The 23,739-nt window shown below is 38.8% G+C and overlaps 1 protein-coding gene across 4 annotated transcripts in view; it reads left to right on the forward strand.

Moving 5' to 3' along the window:
* Positions 1 to 21,835, forward strand: part of HGSNAT (heparan-alpha-glucosaminide N-acetyltransferase) — a 38,747-nt gene extending 16,912 nt beyond the window's left edge. For 2 of the 4 annotated variants that reach the window (XM_037813012.1, XM_037813010.1), the window contains exons 4-18: positions 185 to 306; positions 3,335 to 3,404; positions 6,080 to 6,149; positions 6,793 to 6,902; positions 7,897 to 7,973; positions 9,245 to 9,275; positions 10,649 to 10,809; positions 12,013 to 12,128; positions 14,486 to 14,607; positions 15,000 to 15,126; positions 16,275 to 16,361; positions 17,684 to 17,761; positions 18,401 to 18,471; positions 18,574 to 18,686; positions 19,453 to 21,835. In XM_037813012.1, coding sequence (XP_037668940.1) covers positions 185 to 306; positions 3,335 to 3,404; positions 6,080 to 6,149; positions 6,793 to 6,902; positions 7,897 to 7,973; positions 9,245 to 9,275; positions 10,649 to 10,809; positions 12,013 to 12,128; positions 14,486 to 14,607; positions 15,000 to 15,126; positions 16,275 to 16,361; positions 17,684 to 17,761; positions 18,401 to 18,471; positions 18,574 to 18,686; positions 19,453 to 19,634 — 1,537 coding nt within the window. In that variant the 3' untranslated portion in view covers positions 19,635 to 21,835. Of the gene's footprint in view, positions 1 to 184; positions 307 to 3,334; positions 3,405 to 3,955; positions 4,616 to 6,079; positions 6,150 to 6,792; positions 6,903 to 7,896; positions 7,974 to 9,244; positions 9,276 to 10,648; positions 10,810 to 12,012; positions 12,129 to 14,485; positions 14,608 to 14,999; positions 15,127 to 16,274; positions 16,362 to 17,683; positions 17,762 to 18,400; positions 18,472 to 18,573; positions 18,687 to 19,452 lie in introns of those variants that run through there. The other 2 variants (XM_037813011.1, XM_037813013.1) reach the window with 2 other exon arrangements.
* The last annotated feature ends 1,904 nt before the right edge of the window (positions 21,836 to 23,739 follow it).

The raw sequence follows: 23,739 nt of genomic DNA on the forward strand, positions 1-23,739 counted from the left end.
AAATCTGCATTTTTTCTCTACTTTTATCCTATTTGGATTTTACATTTTCCTCCCTTTGAAATATTTTTCTGTACCTTTCCTGGTCTCCACCCAGGAATGCATATCACTCTGCCTTGATGACGTCAGCAAAATTCAACTCCTTATTCCTAATCTAACCATTCTTAATTTTATGTATTCTTTGTAGTCTGGAATACAAATTTGGGGAATTTGGAAATTATTCTCTCTTGGTAAAACGCCTGCAAAATGGAGTCAACGAAGTTGCCTGTGACATAGTTGTCAATGAGAATCCAATTGACAGTAACCTTCGTATGTATACACTATTGATTTTTTTTTTAAATCTTCATTTTATTGAGATACATTCACATACCACACAGTCATACAAAACAAATCGTACATTCGATTGTTCCCAGTACCATTACACAGTTGTACATTCATCACCTAAACCAATCCCTGACACCTTCATTAGCACACACACAAAAATAACAAGAATAATAATTAAAGTGAAAAAGAGCAATTAAAGTAAAAAAGAACACTGGGTGCCTTTGTCTGTTTCCTTCCCCTATTTTTCTACTCATCCATCCATAAACTAGACAAAGGGGAGTGTGGTCCTTATGGCTTTCCCAATCCCATTGTCACCCCTCATAAACTACATTTTTATACAATTGTCTTTTGAGATTCATGGGTTCTGGGTTGTAGTTTGATAGTTTCAGGTATCTACCACCAGCTACCCCAAATCATTAGAACCTAAAAATGGTTGTCTAAATTGTGCGTAAGAGTGCCCACCAGAGTGACTTCTAGGCTCCTTTTGGAATCTCTCTGCCGCTGAAGCTTATTTCATTTCCTTTCACATCCCCCTTTTGGTCAAGAAGATGTTCTCCATCCCACGATCCTGGATCTACAATCCTCCCCAGGAGTCATATTCCACATTGCCAGGGAGATTTACTCCCTTGGGTGTCTGATCCCATGTAGGGGGGAGGGCAGTGATTTCGCCTTTCAAGTCGGCTTAGCTAGAGAGAGGGCCACATCTGAGCAACAAAGAGGCACTCGGGAGGAGGCTCTTAGGCACATACACTATTGAGTTTTTAATGTCCATTTTATAAGGTTTTAGTTTTTGGGTGCTGTTTGTAAAGTAGAGCAGTCCATGATACTTTCTGTAATTTAAAACCTGGATTATAGATTATATATCTCATTTAGGTTTTAGGATTTAGGGTACATTGTTTCCTGTCTGTGTTCTATGCTGATAGTCCAGGTTAAGGAGACATTGTTTGTTCATTCTCTAATAACTCCAAAGAGGACTGTCTGTTACTCTGAGCCCCCTCCCATCCACCCCTCACCATGTTAGATAATATTGTGTATGTTGTCTTTCAAGGAGTGGTAATGAATCCCTATGGCTTTAGTAAGTACTGTTTACAGGGAAGCTATCGAAGACTATTGGGTCATGCTAAAAGAACCTAGGAGCCAATAGGAGGGGGGCCAAAGTAGGAGAATTTAAGCATCAAAATCAATAATGAATATTATTGGTGGAAACACATTGAATATACAACATCATGAAACTAGAGAGAGACCCCCCCCCAGAAAAAACAAAAATAAAAAACAATTCTTTGGTTGCCTTTGGAGGTAACAAGAACACCTGATGCTAACTAGGATGCTTTAAGTATCAATTGAAAGGAAAGATTTAAGCATTTATCCTGCCTTTCCTGTTTTAACTGTATTTCAGGATAACCAAATAGCCGTAGTTGATGAGGTTAAGTTTTTTTTACAGAAGAATTCCTGCTAATAATTTTTTTTTTTTTTTTTTATACAGGAATGACAGACTGTTTTTCAACCACTTAATGAAATAGTTGATTCAGGTAGAAATGATAAGTAGATGAAACTTTCTGATAAAAGTGAAGCTTTATAAAGAAAGGCTCTGGCTTTCACCAGCTTAACACATTGATGAGTCATATGATCAGTCACAGATGATGCCTCCTATGTGATGGAATGGCCTCCTATGACCCATTCTTACTGAAAAAACTTGGATCTAGTCAAGTTTTCAAGCTAATTTCCCAGTCCAGAAAGTATGGGGGATAGGTGAACAAGTTAAATGACACCATGAGAAATCATACAGACACAACTAGAACGTGAGACATACTAACAGGACAGCTGACCTAGTGTTGAAAACAAGTCCGTGGCATGGAGAAAAGAGGGCAGGGGGGTTGCTTAAGACTAAACAAGACTTAAGATTCATAACAAGCAAATGCAAAATGTGGACCTTGTTTGGATCCTGATTTGAACACACTAACTGCAAAAATATATTTTTGAGACAACCAGGAAAATTTGAATATGGACTCAGTGTTAGATGTTCACGAGGGAATTATTGTCAATTTTATATGACATTGTGGTTATATAACAAAAGGGCCATTTTAAAAACACTTTATATTTTGAAACAGTTTTGGACTTACAGAAAAGTTGCAAAAGAAGAGTTTCCATATACCCTTTTACCCATCTTCCTTTAAACTCCCATACTATATAAAACATGGAAAAGTTATCAAAACCAGCTACTTAACACAGATACAATACTATTAAGTGATCTACAGATGTTATTCAGTTTTCCCCAATTATCCCATATAATATCCTTTTTCTGTTCCACGATCCAATCCGGCATGCCACACTGCATTTAGTTATTAAGTTTCCCTAGTCTCCTTAATCTAGGACAATCTCTCAGTCTTTCTTTGTCACGACCTTGAAACTTTTGAAGACTACTGGCTAGTGATTTTGAGACCATTTCTCAATTTAGTTCTGCCTGATGTTTTCTCATGATTAGGGAGGGTTATGCCCTTTCAATATTTGGTATGAATATTGCAGAAGTGATGTGCCCTTCTCAGTGCCTGGGTCAGGAGGTACATGATGTTGATTTGTCTTTTATGAGGTCCATTTGCTTCAGAGATCCATGTAGGGATGAAGGGAGTAGAGATGAAATGACATAATATCTGGGATTTGCTTTAAAATATTTCAGCCAAAAAAAGTGGTCCAGGGAGGTACTGATAAATGAAGCAAGAGTGTCAAAATCTTGATAATTCTGGAATCTTAGTAATAGATATATATAGGTTCATTGTAAGATTCTACTCTTGTGTATTTTTTATACTTTTCATAATGAAAATTAGCACTCCCCTCATGAAGAATGGTCTCAGTTGTTTTATAGGAAATTTAACATGGGGACAAAGGGCTTTTCCCTCATTTCTTTTCATTTTTTTTTCAGTTATCATGTCATGTACATTAGATTAAATGTAGTGATGTGACAACTTCGATGCTCATGATATTTTTGGTGAAAATGTTTTCTCTTTTCTTTTTATAGCTGTGAGTATTGCGTTCCTTGTTGGTCTAGCACTCATCATTGCAATATCCTTTCTAAGGTTCTTACTAAGGTAAGCAGAGATGAGCAGTGTGCACAGCTGAGGAAAGGAGAACATAGAAATGATGTATCTGGGAAGGCTAATTTTCATGCTGCAAATGACTATTGTTCCATGTTTAAGTAAAGGTGAATGTGTGTCCATCGTGCCCAGTCCAGTCCTGGTCGTTGGGGTTCAGTATATAGTAAGTCATAGTTCGACTTCAGGGAAACGATAACCTAGATCTGATGGATTTTGCCTTTGATCCCTCCCACATGGCTGAAAAAGTAGAAGGAAATGCATGCGAAATACTATTTTCTAGAAGAATCTCACATCCTGCTTCGTATTGAGTGGAAGTGGCCTGTGATAATTTTAGAAGGAGGCTGCCACGCTGGCCTCTCTTCCCTTGCCCTGAGCCCTGAGCCCACTTCTCTAGTCCAGCTTCCCAGGTCTCTCCCAGCAACAGTGGAGGATGAGGGGCCCACTTCTGGATCTTAGTGTGGATTCCTTTTCCCTTGGTTAGGGTTAGCCAACTTGGAGAGGTATTCCACTGTCATCTGCCTGGTTAGCAGCAATTCTGGTGAGAGGGAATTAGTAGAATAGAGAAGAAAAAGAAAGTAAAATAGACCCAGGTCTGTTTTATCACCTTTCAAAGGAAAGTTCTTTAATGTTTTAAAAGGAGTAGCATTGAATTGTCATATGCTCAATCTGTTAGGGTCTCAGGAAGGATCACAAGATTTCACTGGAGCTGTATCCAAAGTGAAAAACAAAACAAAACTAGTCCTTAGGGGATACCCTGAAACTTTGGGAGTTTATGCACTTTTGCTCTACCATTGTGCATCCTAGGAATAGTTTAATTCCAAGTATGAGAAACATGACTGTGTAGAAGCAGACATTTAACCTAACTGCTTTTTAGGGACCAAGTGTAATTCTAGCAGAGGAGTTTCATTTCTTTGAATTAAGGTATCATGTTGTCATGACAGCAAGTGCTGCTTAGCTTTATTAGGGTGTTTTTATTTGGTGCTTTTAATATGAATGAGCCTATTACATTACTTTTTAAAGTAATTGATGGCTGAGATCATATACGTGCAAAAAGGGGAAATTCCATCTTACCTCACTGTGGAACTGAAACTCCTCTTTGCAAGTGATTCAGCCTTTGCAGCCTGTGAGCAATTGTTGTTGGCAAAGCAAGAGTCCTGTTCCTTGACCATCACTTTCTGGTGTACCTGTGGTTCAGGGGAGTTCAGGTTAGTCTGACCCAGAAAAGAATCTGAAAAAGTAGTGCAAGTAAAGCATTTCTCTTCTTTTTACTTGGGGAACAAGCATGTATAAGAGAATTAAGTGTTTTTGTTTTTTAAAAATCTTAACTTCTCCTTTTTACCCTTCCTTTGAGTTCTCTATTTTAATGTTTTTCATGTGATGGTGATGTTATTAGTGCTGAAAAAACTAGAAATGGAAGCTGAGTAGTGTGGGGGGAAAAGAGAAGAAATTAAAAACATATGCATTGGTTGTGTGATCACTTTTGGATACTGATTTGAACAATTCAACTGTTTAAAAAAGCCTTTTTGGGGACAGTTGGCGAGATTGAACTGGCTCTTTGATGATACTAAGCAATTGTTAATGTTTTAAAATGCGGTAATGCTATTCTGGTTATATTTAAAAATAGAAAAGTCCTTATTTTTAAAGAGATACATACTGAAGTATTTATGGATGAAATGATATGATATTTGGGATTTTCTTTAAAACAATCAATCCAAGGAAGGAGTGAGGAGCTGTGGGTGGGAGTATGGGTGAAATAAAATTGGTCATGGGTAAATACTTGTTGAAACTGGGTGATGGTTATGTGGAGGTTCATTATACTAGTTTTTCTACTTTTGTTTATGCTTGAAACTTTCCATGACCAAAGGGGGAAAAGAAAAAGAAGAAAAAGGGAAAAAGCTCTATGCATTGGATAGTTCAAGTGTGGCAAAGTTTGTGCAAAACAAATCGGTGATTTTGTTTTGCTAAGCTAAGATATACTTTTTGAAATATTCTTTTCCAAGTAGAAATCTCATTTTAAAGAAAAAACCCAGTTAATATATTTATCTTTTGTTATCATGTAAATCAGTTTAATGTCATCTGGACATTTGAACTAATGCAACCATAAAGGAAAAAACCCCGACAAATAACATTATTTGAATCGCTTCAAAGTTTACTTTCAAACTTTCTCAGTGTGTGTGCATGCATTTTTATTTTGTTACAATCAAGAATGCAAATTGGAATTTTGCTTTTATATTTGATAGTTTCATATTTCTTTGTATGGGAAGAGCCCACATTCTTGTTATTTTAATAGTTGCATTTCACCCTGTGAAATGATGTGAGCATTTGGTTGTTTTTAATTATTTGCTATTTTAATTTTAATAACATTCTTAATAAGAATTCCAGCCAGGTTAATTATCTCATATAATCCTCACAAAAATTCTTTAATGAAGACTCTTTTCATTTTTTGTGTTTTATTGATGAGGGAACTGCTGTAAAAGTTGTACATTTATAAGTACTACTGCTATAAGCTTTGGTTTTTATTTTTGCTTTGTTAAAAACTTAAAAAAATGTTTAATTCTTTGCCTCATACAGAATATAAACTTTAAATTAATTTATTTTATTATGATATCTAATTATTTTGAAAATTTTGCCAAAGAAAATAAATCACCTGAGCCTTTATTTATTTACAGTTTGGATGACTTTAATAATTGGATTTCTAAAGCAATAAATTCTCGAGAAACTGATCGCCTCATCAATTCTGTGAGTTATCAGAATGCATCATGTATAGTCTGGGTGCTTTTCTAAATTTGGAGTTTCCAGTTCCCTGTTTAATTACTATTTTTAGTTTAATTAATCTTACGTATTTTGTGGAAGGCAGAGCACGTGCCCTGTATTTTAATAAATAGCTACCTTTATCTTAGCTTCCTTCTTCATTCCCTTGGAACTCTGGGCAGTACTGTGAGGTTGGAGACATTTTTCACACTGCAGAGAAGTACTATGGAATCGATCCAGTTAATAGAGAGTATCAAAATTAAAACAAAAGAAAAAGAGGCATCTACAAATGCCAAAGGCCGACTGTAATGATTAAATATATCATTAAGTTTGTGTTAATAAATTCAGTCTCATTTTTGGACACATTTGCTTCTACTCTTGTATTGGATGCACTTATGGACAAGTTCTTTGTGGCTGCTTATCAGCATTGCCACTGGCAAGCTCAGCAAAATACACAAAAAACAAAGTGAAAAATGAAACCTCTAGATCTTTACAAAAACAAATTAAAGTATTGCTCAGAAAAACTATCTTAACTTTCCGCTCTGATAATTTCTTCCCTAAAAAAATGGTAAAATGAAATTTTCTCCTTAGCATTATGAATTGCCATCTCTCTCTCCCTTGTTTTCTGAAGGATCTGGGATCTCCAAGCAGGGCAGACGCTCTCAGTGTTGATGCCCAATCAGAAACATGGCGCCCGTCTGCACCACTGCACCGCCTCCGCTGTGTGGACACGTTCAGGGGGTATGTGGGGGCTCCCTTGTAACACGGTGGGCATAGGTAGTTGTAGGATAATATTTTATGTGTAAGCACACTTTTAATTTAAGGTCATTATTTTACACGTCTTTTATTTTCTACATTAAAAAAGATTTCTTGGATGTAACCATAATGTCAGCAGCCTCTCCTTTCTTGAACACTGTCCCGATAGCCAATATAATATGTTGATGGAGAGGAGCAGTGTGACATGGCCAGAAACCATTTTCCACTTATATGTAGATTCTTCTGAGTTAAAATCATTTGCATTTGGGCAAGTGGCTGTACTTGGGACTACAAACTGTACTTCCACATCCAGTCAGTAGAGGGCAAATGGCAAGATGGTGTAGTCTAGAAATGAAACTCCGAAGTGTGGTAGAAAAAGTGCTTGTCTTTCCCAATGCTAGTAAAACATCTTGAATATCAGGCCCTTTTGATAGCACAACTCCAGAGTCATACAGTAAATTGCTAGTATTTTGTAGCTCTGGTAGAAGAACGAAGGCCAGGACCAAACTCTGAAAATAAAGTGTAAAATTATAGATGAGGAAACCAAGAATACCAATGAGGCTCTTGATCGTGGTCATGGCAAACAGGAGAGAAGGCCCCAAGATTTGAACCCTCAGCTTTGACTCTCATGCTATGGTTCACTCATCTAAAACATTTAAATAATTAGCATGAAATTGAGTTATTGGAAATGTTTTGCTTTGTTTTCAGGTTATACAGTTTATTGCCTTTGCAAATTTTCCTTAAGACATGGTACAAATGTTAGCAACAGAATTTAAACATATGGTTATAATTGTAGTGATTAGAAAATAATTGTTTCTTACTCTTTAAGTCTCATCTTGTGTCATAAACTGCCCAGTAGAATGGCATTATTGCATTGTAAGTAAAATGTACCTTGTAAGTAAAAATGTTATTTCTTGCAGCTTGGTCATTCTTTGTCACATATGCAAACCCTGAAAGCATTCTCTTTATTGCTTTATAGGATAGCTCTCATACTCATGGTATTCGTTAATTATGGAGGAGGAAAATATTGGTATTTTAAACATGCGAGTTGGAATGGTAAGACATTTCCAAAAGATAGTATCACTCACATAGATCCTTTCCTAGAACTGCAGGGCAGGAGAATCATTCAGCATCCCCCCCGTAGCCACAGAGATGAGGGCCCCATGCCTCCCCTGAGCTGCTGAACTCCTGCCCCGTAGAATGACCATTAGATTATTCTTTTAGCTTTTTAATTGTGCTCTTCCTTTAGTGTGCTGTGGTTCTTTAGTGCTTCACTGTAGTGAACATGAAACCTCAAAGCCTCTGGCTGTGGGACTGTGGGGTTCTGCAGAAGATGTTAAGAATTTGATTTGAAATGATTGTCTCAGTTTGCCAGGGCTGCCATGAAAAATACCACATATTGGTTGGCTTAAGCAATGGGAATTTATTCTCTCATGGTTTTGGAGGCTAGAAGTCTAAAACGAAGGTCTCAGCAGGCCATGATTCCTCCTGGAGGCTTTAAGGCTCTGTGCTGGCTTGCTGCAGTCCTTTGGGTCACTTGACTCGCATATCTGCCTCCATCTCTGGCAATGTCTCATTCTTTGGCTGCTTCTAACCTCTGCCTTCTACTGACCAAATATGTCTGAATTTCTTCCGCTTTATAAGGTTTTCCGTCAAATGGATTAAGGCCCTCCCTGATTCAATTTGGCCCCATCTAAATAGTATCATTGAGAATCCTATTCACAAATGAATCTACCCCTTAACTAATAGTAACATCCCCAGAGGTCCTATTAATAAATGAGTTCACAGGAATGCACATTAAGACTTGAACATGTCTTCTGTGGGGGACGTAATTGAATCCCCAACAATGATCCTCATCATAATCTAAATATGCTTTTTATTACAAAGAATACTTGGGAGTTCTACCTTCTAAAGCTCACAGTCCACTTTGGGTGACACTGTACTGGGATTGGTCTGGTGGTTCTGAGTAAAGCCTGGGAACCAGGCTTGGTATTTGATTTAAGATGGATTTTGAATTGCTCTTAATGCATTGCTTAGAGATAATGGCTTGTCTGTCTACATCTAGTTTGATTCTCCGGTGCTCAGTAATGTTCATAGGAAATGCCCCAAGCCCAATGACTGGTTGTAGAGCCTCAAGGGAATAATCGATCTGTGTCTGTATTTTGTATTTGTGTGTGTTAATTCAGTGTTTTCTTCTAAATTCTCTATGCGACTTTACTTTCTGTATCAGTATGCAGTCAAGTCCATTTTAGGTTTAGGGAACTTGTGTATTCCAGAGTCCTTCTATTATTATTTTTTTTAATTTTTGTACTTGTGTTTTTCTGCAGGACTGACGGTGGCTGACCTTGTGTTTCCATGGTGAGTTGGCACTGATTTTCCCCTCATCCACCATTATCTCTTCTGTAGTTAATCTGCAGCTTTGTTTTTTCCTAACTGGTGTTGGAGCCTCTCTCAGAGACTAGCCTTGAGTTTGGGGCCAGAGGCATGTGTTATTCATAGGTTTCTGCTGTTGTAAGGTCCGTGTGTTCTTATACTTGGCTTAGTTCTTACCTAAGACATGTGAGCATAAAAGCATGATTTCATAGAGGAAAACGTGTTGTTAGTGTAGATATGATATACTATATCCTGGAATTCATAGAAGATGGAATTCATATGATTTCACAGGAAATCATAAATTCTGAATTTAGTTACATTCTAATAATACTGAAAACAAGAATAAAATCACATTTCCTTAAAGAAATACAATAAATTGGTATCAGCAACTACTGATAAGTATATATCAGGGCAACGATAGTAATAAATTAAAATTTAAAATAATAGAGGAGCATCCAAACTTCTGATCATACATGGCTCGTTATTCTTGTTAAGGAGCACTTCCTATATGATATGAAATGTATTTTTGCTGTGATGTTTGAGCAGCCTTGCTCTGTCACTAGGAGATAGTACCATCTATTGTTTTATGCCTTTGGTGCCTTGTCTTTCATTGCTAATAGGAACTCAGGGTTTTGGGGGGATTTTATTTTATTTATTTATTTTTTTTTTTTTGAGAAGGACTTGGGTAGGGAGAAGTTTTACATTCCTGAAAACCTGGTAATTATGTATGTATATTCTCTGAGGTTCCAGAGAAAGTGGCTTTGGCCCCTGCTCCTGTTATGAGAGGTTTTTCTCCAGTTAGATTGACTTCAGGAAGGGAAGCCAGGGTCATCAAGGAAGGTAGAAGTAAACTCTTCATCTCTGTAACCTAAAAGAGGTGGTTTAGTATAGTAAAAGAAAGGAAAGGGAAGAGGTGTGTGGCTCAGATCAAATGAGAGAGGAACCAAAAATAAACCTTTCATTTTTCTTTCAAGAAATGAAATGAATTTAGAAATTATTGAAATGTTTGATTTCTCAAGGACTTTAAAGGAGTGTTAGTGAATATCAAGTTATTTGGATTGTAACAACTTCATTGTTTCTTCCTGATAACTAAATGATAGGGCTGCCCTTGGGAATTCCATATAATACTAAAGAATTTTCTTGCCGAAAAAGGACTTAAAGATGCATTGTCAAAAAACCTCGCAGCCCAATAGGATTATGTTTGCTCTTTCTCTCTGCTATTAACCTGGTGTTATTTCAATAATTGGCTACTTTTAAAAACTCATGTGTTGTTCTCTTATGTAGTATATTGTAAAATGTTTATAATATATAGACAAAAAAATTGGAAATGGCTGCCTATTAATAGTAATTTTTTTTAGGTTTGTATTTATTATGGGGTCTTCGATTTTTCTATCAATGACTTCCATACTGCAGCGGGGATCCTCAAAATTAAAGTTGCTGTGGAAGATTGCATGGAGGAGTTTCCTGCTAATCTGCATGGGGATTGTTATTGTGAATCCCAATTATTGCCTTGGTCCATGTAAGTATTTTTTTTCCCCTTCTGTTAGATTCAGGTTGAACTGCATGTTAAAATTTTAGAGAAATGTAATTCTTCCATCTCAATTACCTACAAAAAGGATCATCCTTAGAAAAGTATATACAATGCTTATGTAACTCTGGGCATTATTATATTATCTTCATGGAATTTTAGACCTGGGAGAAGCTTCCAAGACTCCTGAAATCTGTGTACAAAAGAGGAAACTGAGACCCAGAGAGACTGAAGTGCTTTCTTCAGAGCATGCTAAATGTGGTGAAGGGCTAAGTAAGGACCAGATCACCTGGTTCTCAGACTTTGCCCTCTGCCACTTTGGTTTCTTCAACTTTTACTATTATATGATAGTTCAGTAATCCACTTTTGTCGTCACTTGTAAGTCAGCTGGGTTGCTGGGAGGGAATGGCATATTTATTATGAATGGAGTGGTGCCCAGTGAGATGGGAAAGCAGAGGGAAAGTTGTAAGCTCTGTGCTGGGAACCAGCATCAGAATCGGGGGAGGCAGTGGTCACTCTCCCCTAGAGGCTTAGAGTGTCATTGGCAGAAGAGGACACACACATCTCGAGAATAGCCAAATGAATTCCTCAGGAATAAGCACTTTTACTGTAAGATTAGACATTAGAAGGAGGAGGTAGAGGTCACTTCCAGTTGGGATCATCAGGGAAGGTGTCACATAAAAGTTGATCTGATAGATCTCCAAAAAGTGAGCCATTGCTCCCAGTGGGAGCAGGCTCTTTACAGGGCTACTGTCCTATGGTGACAGTCCGGTAGCCTGGAGGACAGACTGTGCTGGGTTTCCCGGTGGCCCTGACAGTTGAATCCAGATTCCTAATGAGAAAGCCAGGAGATGAACTTTAGGGCTCAGGGTAGTCCTTGCTCTAGCCTCACCCCTGAGTCAGATACTTTTTTCTTATTCCAGTCTCCCAACTGGCCCACTTGCCGTTTGAGATTGAGCCTTGTTCTTGACCATCCTACTGAGTGGGATTGGCCTGTTCTTAGAACTTGGGTTTGAGCCATGTTTCCTGACCATATTATTTCTGTCTCCAAGGACTTAGAAAAGACTCCTTTAAGTATGATATAGATGTGTGTTCCCCTTTAGGAAAAAAAGTAATGTTATCTTGGGGTGAAATGAGAATGTTGGCTAACAAAGTGTGGCTAACACTTTATCAAAAAATTTCTGTATCCTGCAGTGTCTTGGGATAAGGTGCGAATTCCTGGTGTACTTCAGAGACTGGGAGCGACTTACTTTGTGGTTGCTGTGTTAGAGCTCCTCTTTGCTAAACCTGTGCCTGAAAATTGTGCCTCGGTGAGAAACTCTGTTTTTAAAAAAGAGGAAAAAAATTATTTTGGAATTTAGTGTATAGTTTTTAGAACTTTTTCAGGTCTGAAAAGCGATTCTGTACTTCCTTCAATAGATTCCTTAACTCTTTTAGTTAAAGGATTTTTTAATAAAGTTTTCTTAGGATATCTTCACATACCCTACAATCATCCACAGTGTACAGTTGTTCACAGTATCATCATATAGTTGTGCATTCATAGCTACAATCAATTTTTGAACATTTTCATTACTCCAAAAAAAAAATAAAAGTAAAAAAGAATATATAAAACATTCCATCCCCTATCCCACCGTATTTTTCATTTAATTTTTGTCCCCATTGTTCTACTCATCTCTCCATACACTGGATAAAGGGAGTGTGAGCCACAAGGTTTTCACAATCACACTGTGTAAGCAATGTAGTTACACAATCGTCTTCAAGAATCAAGGTTACTGGATTGCAGTTCTGCAGCTTCAGGTATTTCCCTCTAGCCATTCCACACACTAAGAATTAAAAAGGGATGTCTATATAGCCATAAAAATACCCTCCAGAGTGACCTCTTGACTCTACTTGAAATCTCTCAGCTATTGAAACTTTATTTTGTTTCATCTCATTTCTCCCTTTTGTCAAGAAGATGTTCTCAATCCCGTGATGTGGGTCCAGGCTCATCCCACAAGTCATGTTGTGCGTTGCCAGGGGGATTTATACCCCTGGGAATCATGTCCCACAGAAGGCGGAGGGCAGTGAGTTTACCTGAACGGTGTTCTTGAGGACATTAAATGATACTCACTACCGTCTCTTTTGCTAGAGTCTTTTGGGGCATTAATTGCCATTTTTAAGATTTCCTTATGGAAACAAGATACGTAAAAAACTCACATATAACACTTTAGCATCTATACAAATACTATAAAGATTAAAATTTGAGAAATGCCAGAGTAGGGACTGGGAGAGTGACAGTCCTGTACTTGGCTATTGCGTATTTTCTCTTTACAATACATGTGTGATAGTGTCATCTCATCTGGGATTGCCTTCCTATCCTACTATAAATATCTGAGTTGAGTTTATGTAGGTGGCGGCTATTTTTTTGCTCTTAATAGAGATAAAAATTCAGATGGAAATATTTAAATTCTTCCATTTGAGGTCCTACTTAACAATAAATTTTAAATGTTTTATTTGTTTTCTGGCTTCTTTCAGTATTTCTAACTAGCAAATTCATCTTTGAATCCCACATTCTCTTGATTCTTACTATAGTGATTGCTTAGTTTTATATTTTTGGAGGATGTCTGTAAATTATTGTTACTTTACCTTCTCTGCCCTCCTTGTTAATGTGTCAGTGTTGTCTGGCTCTAAATTTCCTCGAGGTGGACGTGCACAAGGGAACGTAGAGCTTAGTTAACGTCTGTATCAGAGCAGTGGTTTCCATCCCTTCTGTGGGACCCAAGAGTTCTTGGAGACTTTTCCAGGGCTGCATAGTTGGGAGAGGGGCTGGGTGGGAGGCGGGACACCAAGAGTGGGTGGGCTGTACCCTTTCTTCTTTCAGCTCCAAAAGTTTAACTACTACTTTTTTTAAATGAACTGTTGTTAAAGTATAATTTGCAAAGCATAAAACCTACCCTTTTAAAGTATAGAATTAAGTGGTATTTCGTGTATTCACAGACTTGTGCATCCATCACCATTACCTAATTCCAGAACATTTTCACCACCCCCAAAAGAAACCCCATACATATTAGCAGTCACTCCTCACTACCCCCTCCCTCAGTCCCTGGTAGCTACTAGTCTGTGTTTTCTATATATATATATTTGCCTTTTTAGACATTTCATATAAGTGAAATTATACACTATGTGGCCTTTTGTGTCTGGTTTCTTTGATTTAGCTTAATGTTTCCAAGGTTTTTCTCTGTTAAGGCATGTATTGGTACTTCATTCCTTTTTATGACAGAATTATGTCTCATTGTATGCATATGCCAGATTTCATTTATCCATTTATCAGTTGATGGACATTTGATATGTTCCCACTTTTCATCTATTATGAATAATGCTACTCTGAACATTTGTGTCCCAACTTTTGTATGGACATATGTTTTTTATTCTGTTGGGTATGTACTGAGGAATGGAATTGTCCGCTGATTTCTTTTCAACCATGTTTTTACTGTGATATTTCGTAGAGAGGGAGCATCAAGATAGCATAACACATACTAAATAAATATGTATATGTATATTTTACTGTTACCACTGTAAAGGCCAAGAAAAGTTTTCCAGGGAATTTTCCAAATACTTACACTGTTTATTCTTTCCAGTTCTATTTGCTTTTAGTTCCTACGTGCTCTCCTTTTTGCCCCTCTCTTAGGAGAGAAGCTGCTTTTCTCTTCGGGACATCACACTCAGCTGGCCACAGTGGCTCTTCATTCTCATGCTGGAAAGCGTTTGGCTGGGCTTGACATTCTTCTTACCGGTTCCTGGATGCCCCACGTAAGTGAGCCCTTTGGGCAATCCCTTTTTGCATATTATTTTCTGCCAAATCAGAGTTTCTGGGCTTAGAGCTTTCAAATTCCTCAAGTCAGGGAATTCTCTTTCACTCTTTCTTCTCCTCCGAGCCATCCTTGGTATTGGGAGAGGGGTCTGGTGTGTGTACAGAGAAGAGTCTCCAAGATTTTTTTTAGTGTTAGTTTGAATAGAAATTGTGCCTCCTGCTTTAACAGTGTGTAGAACAGTCAGGTCAGAAGAGCATTGGTAAGAGTTCATGGAGCCAGAGGGATTATTTAGGCTTGTATGTGTCCAAGATTCTTTTTTAGGCTGTTTAAGTGGCCAGTATATCCCTTCTGACATCTTATTAAGTAAATGCATGTTTTTTGCTTCCCTAGTGGTTATCTTGGGCCCGGTGGAATTGGAGACTTGGGGAAATATCCAAATTGTACTGGAGGGGCTGCCGGCTACGTTGACCGCTTGCTCCTGGGCGATAATCACCTCTACCAGCACCCTTCCTCCAATGTGAGTGAGATGGGCTTGTCCTGGGAACTTGCCCCTTAGGGTCGCTAAAGTGTAGAGAAATAGAGCTGACCTACTTTACCCTGTGGCCATTTAATAAAATGTGGTGGCGACTAATTTTTATTTTAAAACTTGGCTGATTTGAGTGGCTTTAATGTTCATTATGTGGCAGTGTGTTAACCTTACTTTGGATTTTAAAGTGAGGGTGCGTTACATAAAGTGTGTAGCAGGTAGTTTTCTGCATGTCTCAGGTCAGACTTCTGGGCAACAGCTTGGGAGACACGGGTTCCTTTGCAGGAAGTTTATCAGGGAGTCTTTCTGGAATCAACACCTGTTGGTGAATGGAGGGAGCAGGCTGGGCTGAGGGAGAGCTCGGACTGCAGAGGTCTCCCCTAATCCCACGGGGAGTTCCGGAGCTGGAGGGGCCCTTCAGAGGAGTTCTGAAGTGTATTGAGGAATTGGGCCCTGAAATCCCTGCAGGGATGTGGGCTGCTCCTAGCCAGGGGACATGACCCCTGGTGAGGCAGCTCTCTTCAGTCAAGGACAAATCCAGGAGATGGACTTAGCTGAGAGCTTTGTGCCATTAATGCTTCTAGCAACAGGGGGTGCAAACTCTTTAGTCCTGAAAGTGTGGAGGGTCCGGTGGTACACTACAACATCCACTACACTGTGTACTTCCAGATTTCTACAATAACATTCCTTTTGTAACAACAAGAAAAAATACAGATACATTTTAAAAATGTTCTATGCCTTAAAAGAGGATAGAAAGTTGTTGATGTTATAATAGGGTTGGCCCAAAAGAATAAATTGAAAATGAATTTTGAAGGTTGTATGCTTATAGTTTAAACCAGCGAGGAGTGCCTCCTGTTGCTGGGAGGCTCCTGGCGCTGGCTCCCGAGTCGGCTGGAGTTGCGGCGGCGGCTGGACCGAGGCTCATCTCCGGGCTCTGCGCTCCTTTCTGAAGGGTCACCCACTGTGCTTCCTTGACCAGAAGTATCTGCCTCTTATTCCCTTAAGTTGGCAAGAATTTCAGTAGTGAAAACAAAAAACATTGGTTATTGGAACGCATTCACATTTGTATTTAGTCTGAGAGTTGTTTGCGTGCATTTCCATGGTCAGTCAGTGCTGCTCTCTTGTCCCGCTTTGCTAAGGTGCTTTACCACACCGAGGTGGCCTACGATCCGGAAGGAGTCCTGGGAACCATCAATTCCATCGTGATGGCCTTCTTAGGAGTCCAGGTATTTGTTCATTTTATCAGGATACATTTTTCTCACGGTTTGTGATTATTGATTCATAACTAATTCAAAAGCAATTTCATTAAAACAAAATAAGTAATTGGAAGTATATCCTCCTCAGTGATATGGGCTTCATGAAATGCTTAGTTTATAGTCTACAGATTGTATAAAAGCAGAAGTTGCTGAAATTCAGCATCCTTTAAATAATGGATTATAATTTCTGTATTCGCAAAAAAATTGTATTATTTATATGACTCATCTTAGAAATGGAGGCACAGCAATTTCTAGATAAAAGATTTCCCTGCTGGACTGTTGATGTGTTTGGGTTTGGTTTGGGTATTGGTAACATTGAGAAGTCGCATGTCACTGGCCACATTTCTTTCATGTACATTTTACATGGCTCCAAGTTGTGCATCTTTTATGCTGGAGTCAGTACAGACTTTGGTTATTCTTGGTTTATCTCCCATGAAAAATTATTAAAGTTCTGAATAAAATAGATTTTTCTTCTTAAAAAACAAACAAACAAAAAAACCTCACAGAACTTTAGCTAAGTAAGGAAGTTTTAAAAACTTTTTTTTAAGTAAGTAAATTCATATGAAGGTCTAAGAAATGGCACATAAAAAACATTCACAATTTTAGCTATCATAAATTAACACTTATTATCCTTTGATTATTTTCAGAGATTAATTTTTATGCAAAGTCCAGATTTTAAAATGTTTTAAAAATGTTTAACCTGTCTCCAGTTCCACCCTGTCTCTGTCCATCTGCCATACTGCTGCCATACCGCTAACCAGCCCCTCTGAGCTGGGCCCTTGTAACACTCAGCTGGCACCTTCCTTGGCTCCCCATCACCTGTGGGAAGAGCCCATGCTCCAGGGAGACCTGCGGAGCCTACCTGCCCACCCTGTTTTATTGCCCTTCCCCATCCCCCAGCCTGTTTCCCGCAGCATCTCGGAGACGCCATGCTTTTCCACACTTTTTTGCATGTTTCTGTGCATGCTGTTCCATTTTGCCTGGAATGCCCTTTCCTGCCTTGGCCATCTGAGCCCCCCGACCCATGATCGTAGCCTCCAGCTACACCACCTCCTCTAGGAAGTCTCTCTCCTTCCCTGAGAAGGGTGCCTCCTCTCTCTGGTTCCATGTGCCTCTCGGTCTCACGGCCAGGTCAAGGCCAGGGGTAATGCTCCATTCACCTTCACAATCCCAGTGTCTCCAGCGCGCCCAGCACATGAATCTGTTTGTTGAATGAGTAAACCAAGGCATGCATATTAAATAAGAATGTATCTTAGGTGATTCTCTTGGTCAGACTGTGTTTTCTTCTCCAGGCAGGAAAAATACTGTTGTATTATAAGGATCAGACCAAAGACATCCTAATTAGATTCACTGTCTGGTGTTGTGTTCTAGTAAGTAACTGATGTTCCTCACTAAAGTTCCTTTTCCTTACGTGTGAATTTAAAAAGAAATAAAATGTATATCCACACCAGTGCAGCAGCTATCATGTCATCTCAAAAAGTAACTTTCTTTACTTGAATGAGAGAGAGGAGCACATCTTTACACCTAAATGGTCAGATATATTTTCTTACGAAAATGCCTTTCTGAATAGATGACTGTGTTTGCCATTGAACAGCCAGCCAGGAATGCATGAAGAAATGTAATTGAGGTATGGGTTCTGCGTGGAGAACCGTATCAGTAAGACAGGACAAATAACAACAGGTTTTCAAAATCATCACATTCCCGGTTTACAGGGTGAAAAGAGCCTGCGAGTCAGGTTGACTGTTCATTTTACTCCTGACCTTGCAGTCATATTTCCTCCAGAGATTCACTGTGATTTATCAACTAGTTCACCTTCCCTACCTCACAGGAATCCTGAAGATAATTTTGGAGATAATTTTTAACTATACATCTTAAAAATAGTTTTCCAGTTAAAAATGTATGAGACGCAATTTTTAGTCTTTCCGAAACAGTTTATATTGTTTGGTCTTGAAACACAACTACTTTGAAATAATATATAAAATCTTTAACATCCTTTCCCCCCATTATAGGGTCTTATTTCTGTGGCTTTGACAAAAATTTCTGAAAATGAAGGCTTTATTCCAGTAAACAAAAATCTCTGGTAGGTATAGAAAAAAAGTGTAATTTTAATTTTGATTATTGATCATGTTGAAATCGATGCGTTCCTCCTGAGCTCTGAAACACCCCTTTCTGTTCTTTCCAGGTCCATTTCATATGTCACCACGCTGAGTTCTTTTGCCTTTTTCATCCTGCTGATCCTGTACCCTGTGGTGGATGTGAAGGGGCTGTGGACAGGGGCCCCCTTCTATTACCCAGGTAAGTCACCTCCAGGCCCAAGCAGACTGAAATGCACAGTCCCAGGGTGCTGCTGAGCATGTTCAGCACTGGGGTCTGGAGCCACTGCCCTGGGGGCATGTTTCCAAGAAGCAGGCCCAGGGAAGAAAACTGCAAGGGCCACGTGCCCCAGCCTCATGGGACATCACTTGGCCTGTTGGAAGCAGTCCACCCATTTTTACCCATCTAGGCTGTGGGTTCCTTGTTTCACATTTTATTCAGGCAATACCAAATTGTAGAACATCAGAAACGATCCAGGACATACTATCCAGATTCTAATACTTAAACTATGGGGCATACATTTTTTTTCTTAAAACAATGCACTACCTTAAAGATTATGCATTATAAGAAATAGCAAGAGAGGATATCAAGAAATAAATGAAGTGGTTCAGGAGTAGTTTTACCTGAAGACAGAGAAATAGTCCAGATCATTTCAATGACTTATTTCAGCCCTTTGATTCTAGTAATATTTATATTCTTTGGACCTCAAGTTTTCCATTTAGAAAATATGTAAATAATTTCAGTTTTCCTTTGAGATTTAGTATGCAAGAACTACATTGTTATAAGATGAATATTGTCTAATAATTTTTTGATATTAATTTATACTTAAAATACGTATTTATTTTTGGCAGTAGTCAATAAGGTTAAGTGCATTCTTTTTGTGTTTTCACTGAAATAAAGTCAGTTTTCAAAAATAGATGGCCTGATGTGACTCAGGAAAAGATTGTCTTCTGTATCTCTCCTTAAGGAATGAATTCTATTCTGGTGTATGTCGGCCATGAGGTCTTTAAGAACTACTTCCCCTTTCAGTGGAAGCTGGGGGATAACCAGTCGCACAAAGAGCATCTAATACAGAACATAGTCGCCACTGCATTCTGGGTGCTCATTGCCTACGTTCTCTATAGAAAGAAGGTGTTTTGGAAAATCTGATAGTTGTGACTGAAATGTTTTGCTGATGGACTCTAGTGGGCCTGGGGCTAGTATCGAAGCAGACTTTGGTAAAGGGAATTATTTGTTATACAATCGATAGGATGTGCATTTCCAGATTATTGGAGAAGATGCTTGACATCCTCAAACTTGTTGACTGTGACATGGCTCATCAGAACTCTGCCTATGTATTTGTGACTCACGTATTTGGAATGTACTTGTCTTTTTTCTCCATCTTCTGTGTAAATGGATGTTTTTGGAACTTCATTCTAAGGAGATATCACTTAACTTTCCAAAAGGGAGTGACTGTGGACATTTTGCTTCTGTGAGGGATAAAACAACCCAAGGTCTGATTCTTACTGATCTTGTTTCCTCGCAAACTGCCTTTTCATGCATATACAGGCCAACAGAGAATACCATCATTTCTGTTATGGTGTCTATAAAGCTTACTGAAAGTGATATGTGTAATATAGTCCAATATTTTTTAGTGAAGTGTCATTTAATGTTTCAAGGAAGCCAGATATTAATTTCAGATCTGCAACGCATTGAGGGGTCCAGAAAATGCCTTTCTATCAGAAGCCATGTTCTCCTTTTTCCTGCTTGAAAAAAAAATTAAATATAGATGTGTTATTCCCAACCGTTCTTGCCTATAATTATCCATCCATCCATCCATCCATCCATCCTTCCATCCTTCCATCTCCAACCATCTGTCTGGTGGCTGAGTACCCAGGGATGTGGCTGGGTTAACAGAGGAAAGCACACTGCCCTTGCTCGTGGGTCCAGCTTTGCCATCACCATTTTGTAATACTCTGGGCAAGTTCCTTGGCCTGTTTGGACCTCGGTTTCATCATCTGTGGAAGGAGGGGGTTGGAGATGACCTCTCAGTTCTCTTCCAGCTCCTAGTAGACTCGGTGAGGTGTAGGGTACATCAAGAGCTTTTCTGAAAACCTTAGAAAAATACTTTTATTATAGAAAATTCTTCAAATAAAATGTTAATGAAAAGTTAAAAAAAATCTCTTATTGGAGTAAATCTTTGCAAAATGACCCTCCACAGTGGAGGCACCTTTCCTGTTCTCAATCACAAAACTGTGGAAATAGTTTCTCAGGAGTTAAGATAGGAGAACATACAAAGAGAAACAGCACTTTCCATATGATGCATCATCATGCTTATGAATTTTCTGTGAGAATTCCATATTTAAGGGAAATGAGACAATAGGGTTGCACTTTAGACCACCCTTCTGTGGTGAGATGGTGCCATCTCAACCTGTTCCACTGCTTCGACTGCCACCTACATGGACGAATTCCCAGTCTGTTCCCAGCTCTGACTCCTGCCCTGCCCCTCATCCTGCCTGGTACCTGCCCACCTCACCCCTCCAACCAGCATCTCAGGCTCACCATCTTCCCTTTTCTCCCTCTCCAAATTCAAATATTTTCCTCCTCAGTTTCCTCTGTCTCTAGGTTTAAAAATTGTCACCTTTTCACCCACTTTACTTCCTCTGTCCCCCCTTTTTCCATATTCATTCACTGCCAGTCCTCTCAATTCTTTAACTTTTTCATTCTCATTGTCATTACCTCGTTACTGTAGTCCAGAATCTTGTAATCATAAACTGGCCTCTCTCCACAAAGTCATCTATTTGTTGCTACCAGATTAAGCTTTATAAAGCAGAGCTTGGGTCAAATCACCCCTCTTCAGATACCTTCCATTAAAGTTGAAATGTCTTTGCTTGGCACACATAACCATCCTCAGATGAGCCCAACCCATCTTTCCAGCTTTCTTTCCCCATCCCCTTTTACCATCCTTCTTACACCACTTCAGTGAGATTCCTCACGACCTCTAATAAATTAGTACCTCCTACATCTGACTTTCCTTATAATCTTCCTGGATTACCTTCTCCCCTTAATTTTCCCGTGTACATTTGACCTATCACTTTAAACTCCACACTTCCAGGGAGCCTTCTCTAAACTCTTACTCTTATCCAAAAGTACTATTTTCTTCCTCTGGGTTCTAATAATATTTTATTGGTAGCAATCTCAAGGCATTTATTGCTTACTGCTTTGATTGTTATTTGTGCACACGTCTAGTTTCCCACGCTAGACTTGAGCTTGTTAAGGGCAAGAATTACACCTTGATCATCTGTGTATTTTTCATGGCACCAAACACAGTGCCTTGTGTGCTGTCTCTAAATAAACAATTATTAACACGATGGTGAGTTGGTTTTTTTTTTTAGTATTTAAGTGCTGATAAAATTAGCATGTCAGGAGTGCCTCCTGAAAATGTTCATGGAGCTAATACATGTGAAGACAGACATCTGTGAGGAAATTTGCTGTCTCCATTCTCTTGCAACGAGCCATTATGGATGGTGGTAGCTGTGCCATCTGAAATCTCAGCAATTAAAGCAGATGTGGGCCTCTCCAATTTCTCTAGCATTTGTCAAATTGGATGTTACATCAGGAAGTCTTGAGCTATATGAAACAGGAAACTCTGATTAGGTGAGTTATAAGGAAAACTCAACACATATCCTGAGTGAAACTGGCTCCTGCACATCAGCTTGTTTCTAGCCAGCTCATTTCATGGTTGTGAGATGGCTGTCATGATTCTCGAAGTTCATGCTGACATAACACTCGATGTAAGAAAAGGGCATCTACTTTGTGTGTCTCATAACTTTATCAGCCAGGAAACCTTTCCCAGAAGTCTCTCAGCAGCCTCCCCATCATGTCTTCTTGGCTAGAAGCACCTCACTTGGCTGTTCCGAAACCATCAAGGTCAGGGGAACGTGGATTCACCAAGCCTGTGGCTGTGTGGAGGGACGTGCGTCACTGGACAGCACTGGGGGTTAGTGTGGGGTGGAGTGTGTTGGGGTTGAGGGCAACTGGTATGGGGAAGACAACCAGCAGTGGCTGCAGCGAATACATGGCACACTGCATCTCCTGGGGAAGTAGGAGTAGAGTGTTTAAGTAAAGAAGTAAAACATACTATTCTACAGAGTAAAAGGATATTAATAATTTGACAATTTATTAATTTTTCATACTTTTTGCTATTTTCACATTTTAATAATCATTAGTTATTGTTATTTTATATATTCATAATTACTTTTATTCCTAATTCCTATTAATAATAGAATTAACTGTTGCTCTTATAAACTCTCTTCACTGAGGCCAATAAAGGACATCTTTTATAAATGTACAGTAATCTGGTTTGAATCTAAAGGGCATCAATTTATATGTAATTTCAACATACTGTTTTTCTTTAGTGTAATTGTTTTCCAAATAAATGGGGATACAGATGGAATTAGAAAGATGTCCCTCAATATATCAGAGTGCCTTTGAGAAAGAGATGTCTGTATCAGTCATAAAAATTAGGGGTAGATTTTTTTAAATGATACACAGTGTGCCATATAATCTGTAGGACTCAATCAGTAACACAGCTTCTGCTTTAATTCCAGCTTTTGACATCTTTAACACAACTCTTGTTTAAACTTTGAAATTAGGTAGAGAACACATTGTCGGCCTTTGTCTTTAGATGCATATTTGTGTAATCTTTAACTTTTTTCACCATTGAAAAGTGTAGTGGGCCAACATTTTGCTCTTGGTCGTTAGTTTTTGTTGGGCATTAGTACCAAAACATTGTTTTTTTTCAGGCTACATGCATTCCAAATTCAAAGTTGATGGAAATGCTAGATGTTTGCATTATGTCACAAAATGTCTCGGACTTCAGAAGCCCTGTATCAAATTGTGTATGTCAAAATACAGCAATAGGTAAAAGATGCCATTATCTTGCTGGCTTTCCTTTCTAGAATTCATTCAAAATGTTGGATGCAAGACTAACAGGACAGCTGGCCTGGCTCCCTGTAGGGCACACATGGCTTCCCACAGTATACACAACTATCTTGGGTTCTGGTAGAACTCTGTCCAATTGGAACTTCCTCTATAGAAATAAATTATTTTTTCTAATTTTCACAGCTAGCTGTTTTAAATTTTATCTGACAGTTTTTCTTTTAAGATTTGCTTGAACTCCAGATGTCATTTGGTTGATTAAACTGGTACCTCTTTTCTGTCCAAGTTCTGTCCAGTACAGTGCTGCCCAGGAGATTATTGGTCAGATCTGCCT

This window comes from Choloepus didactylus, chromosome 20, assembly GCF_015220235.1.
Source record: "Choloepus didactylus isolate mChoDid1 chromosome 20, mChoDid1.pri, whole genome shotgun sequence".
NCBI classification, from domain to species: Eukaryota; Metazoa; Chordata; class Mammalia; order Pilosa; family Megalonychidae; genus Choloepus; species Choloepus didactylus.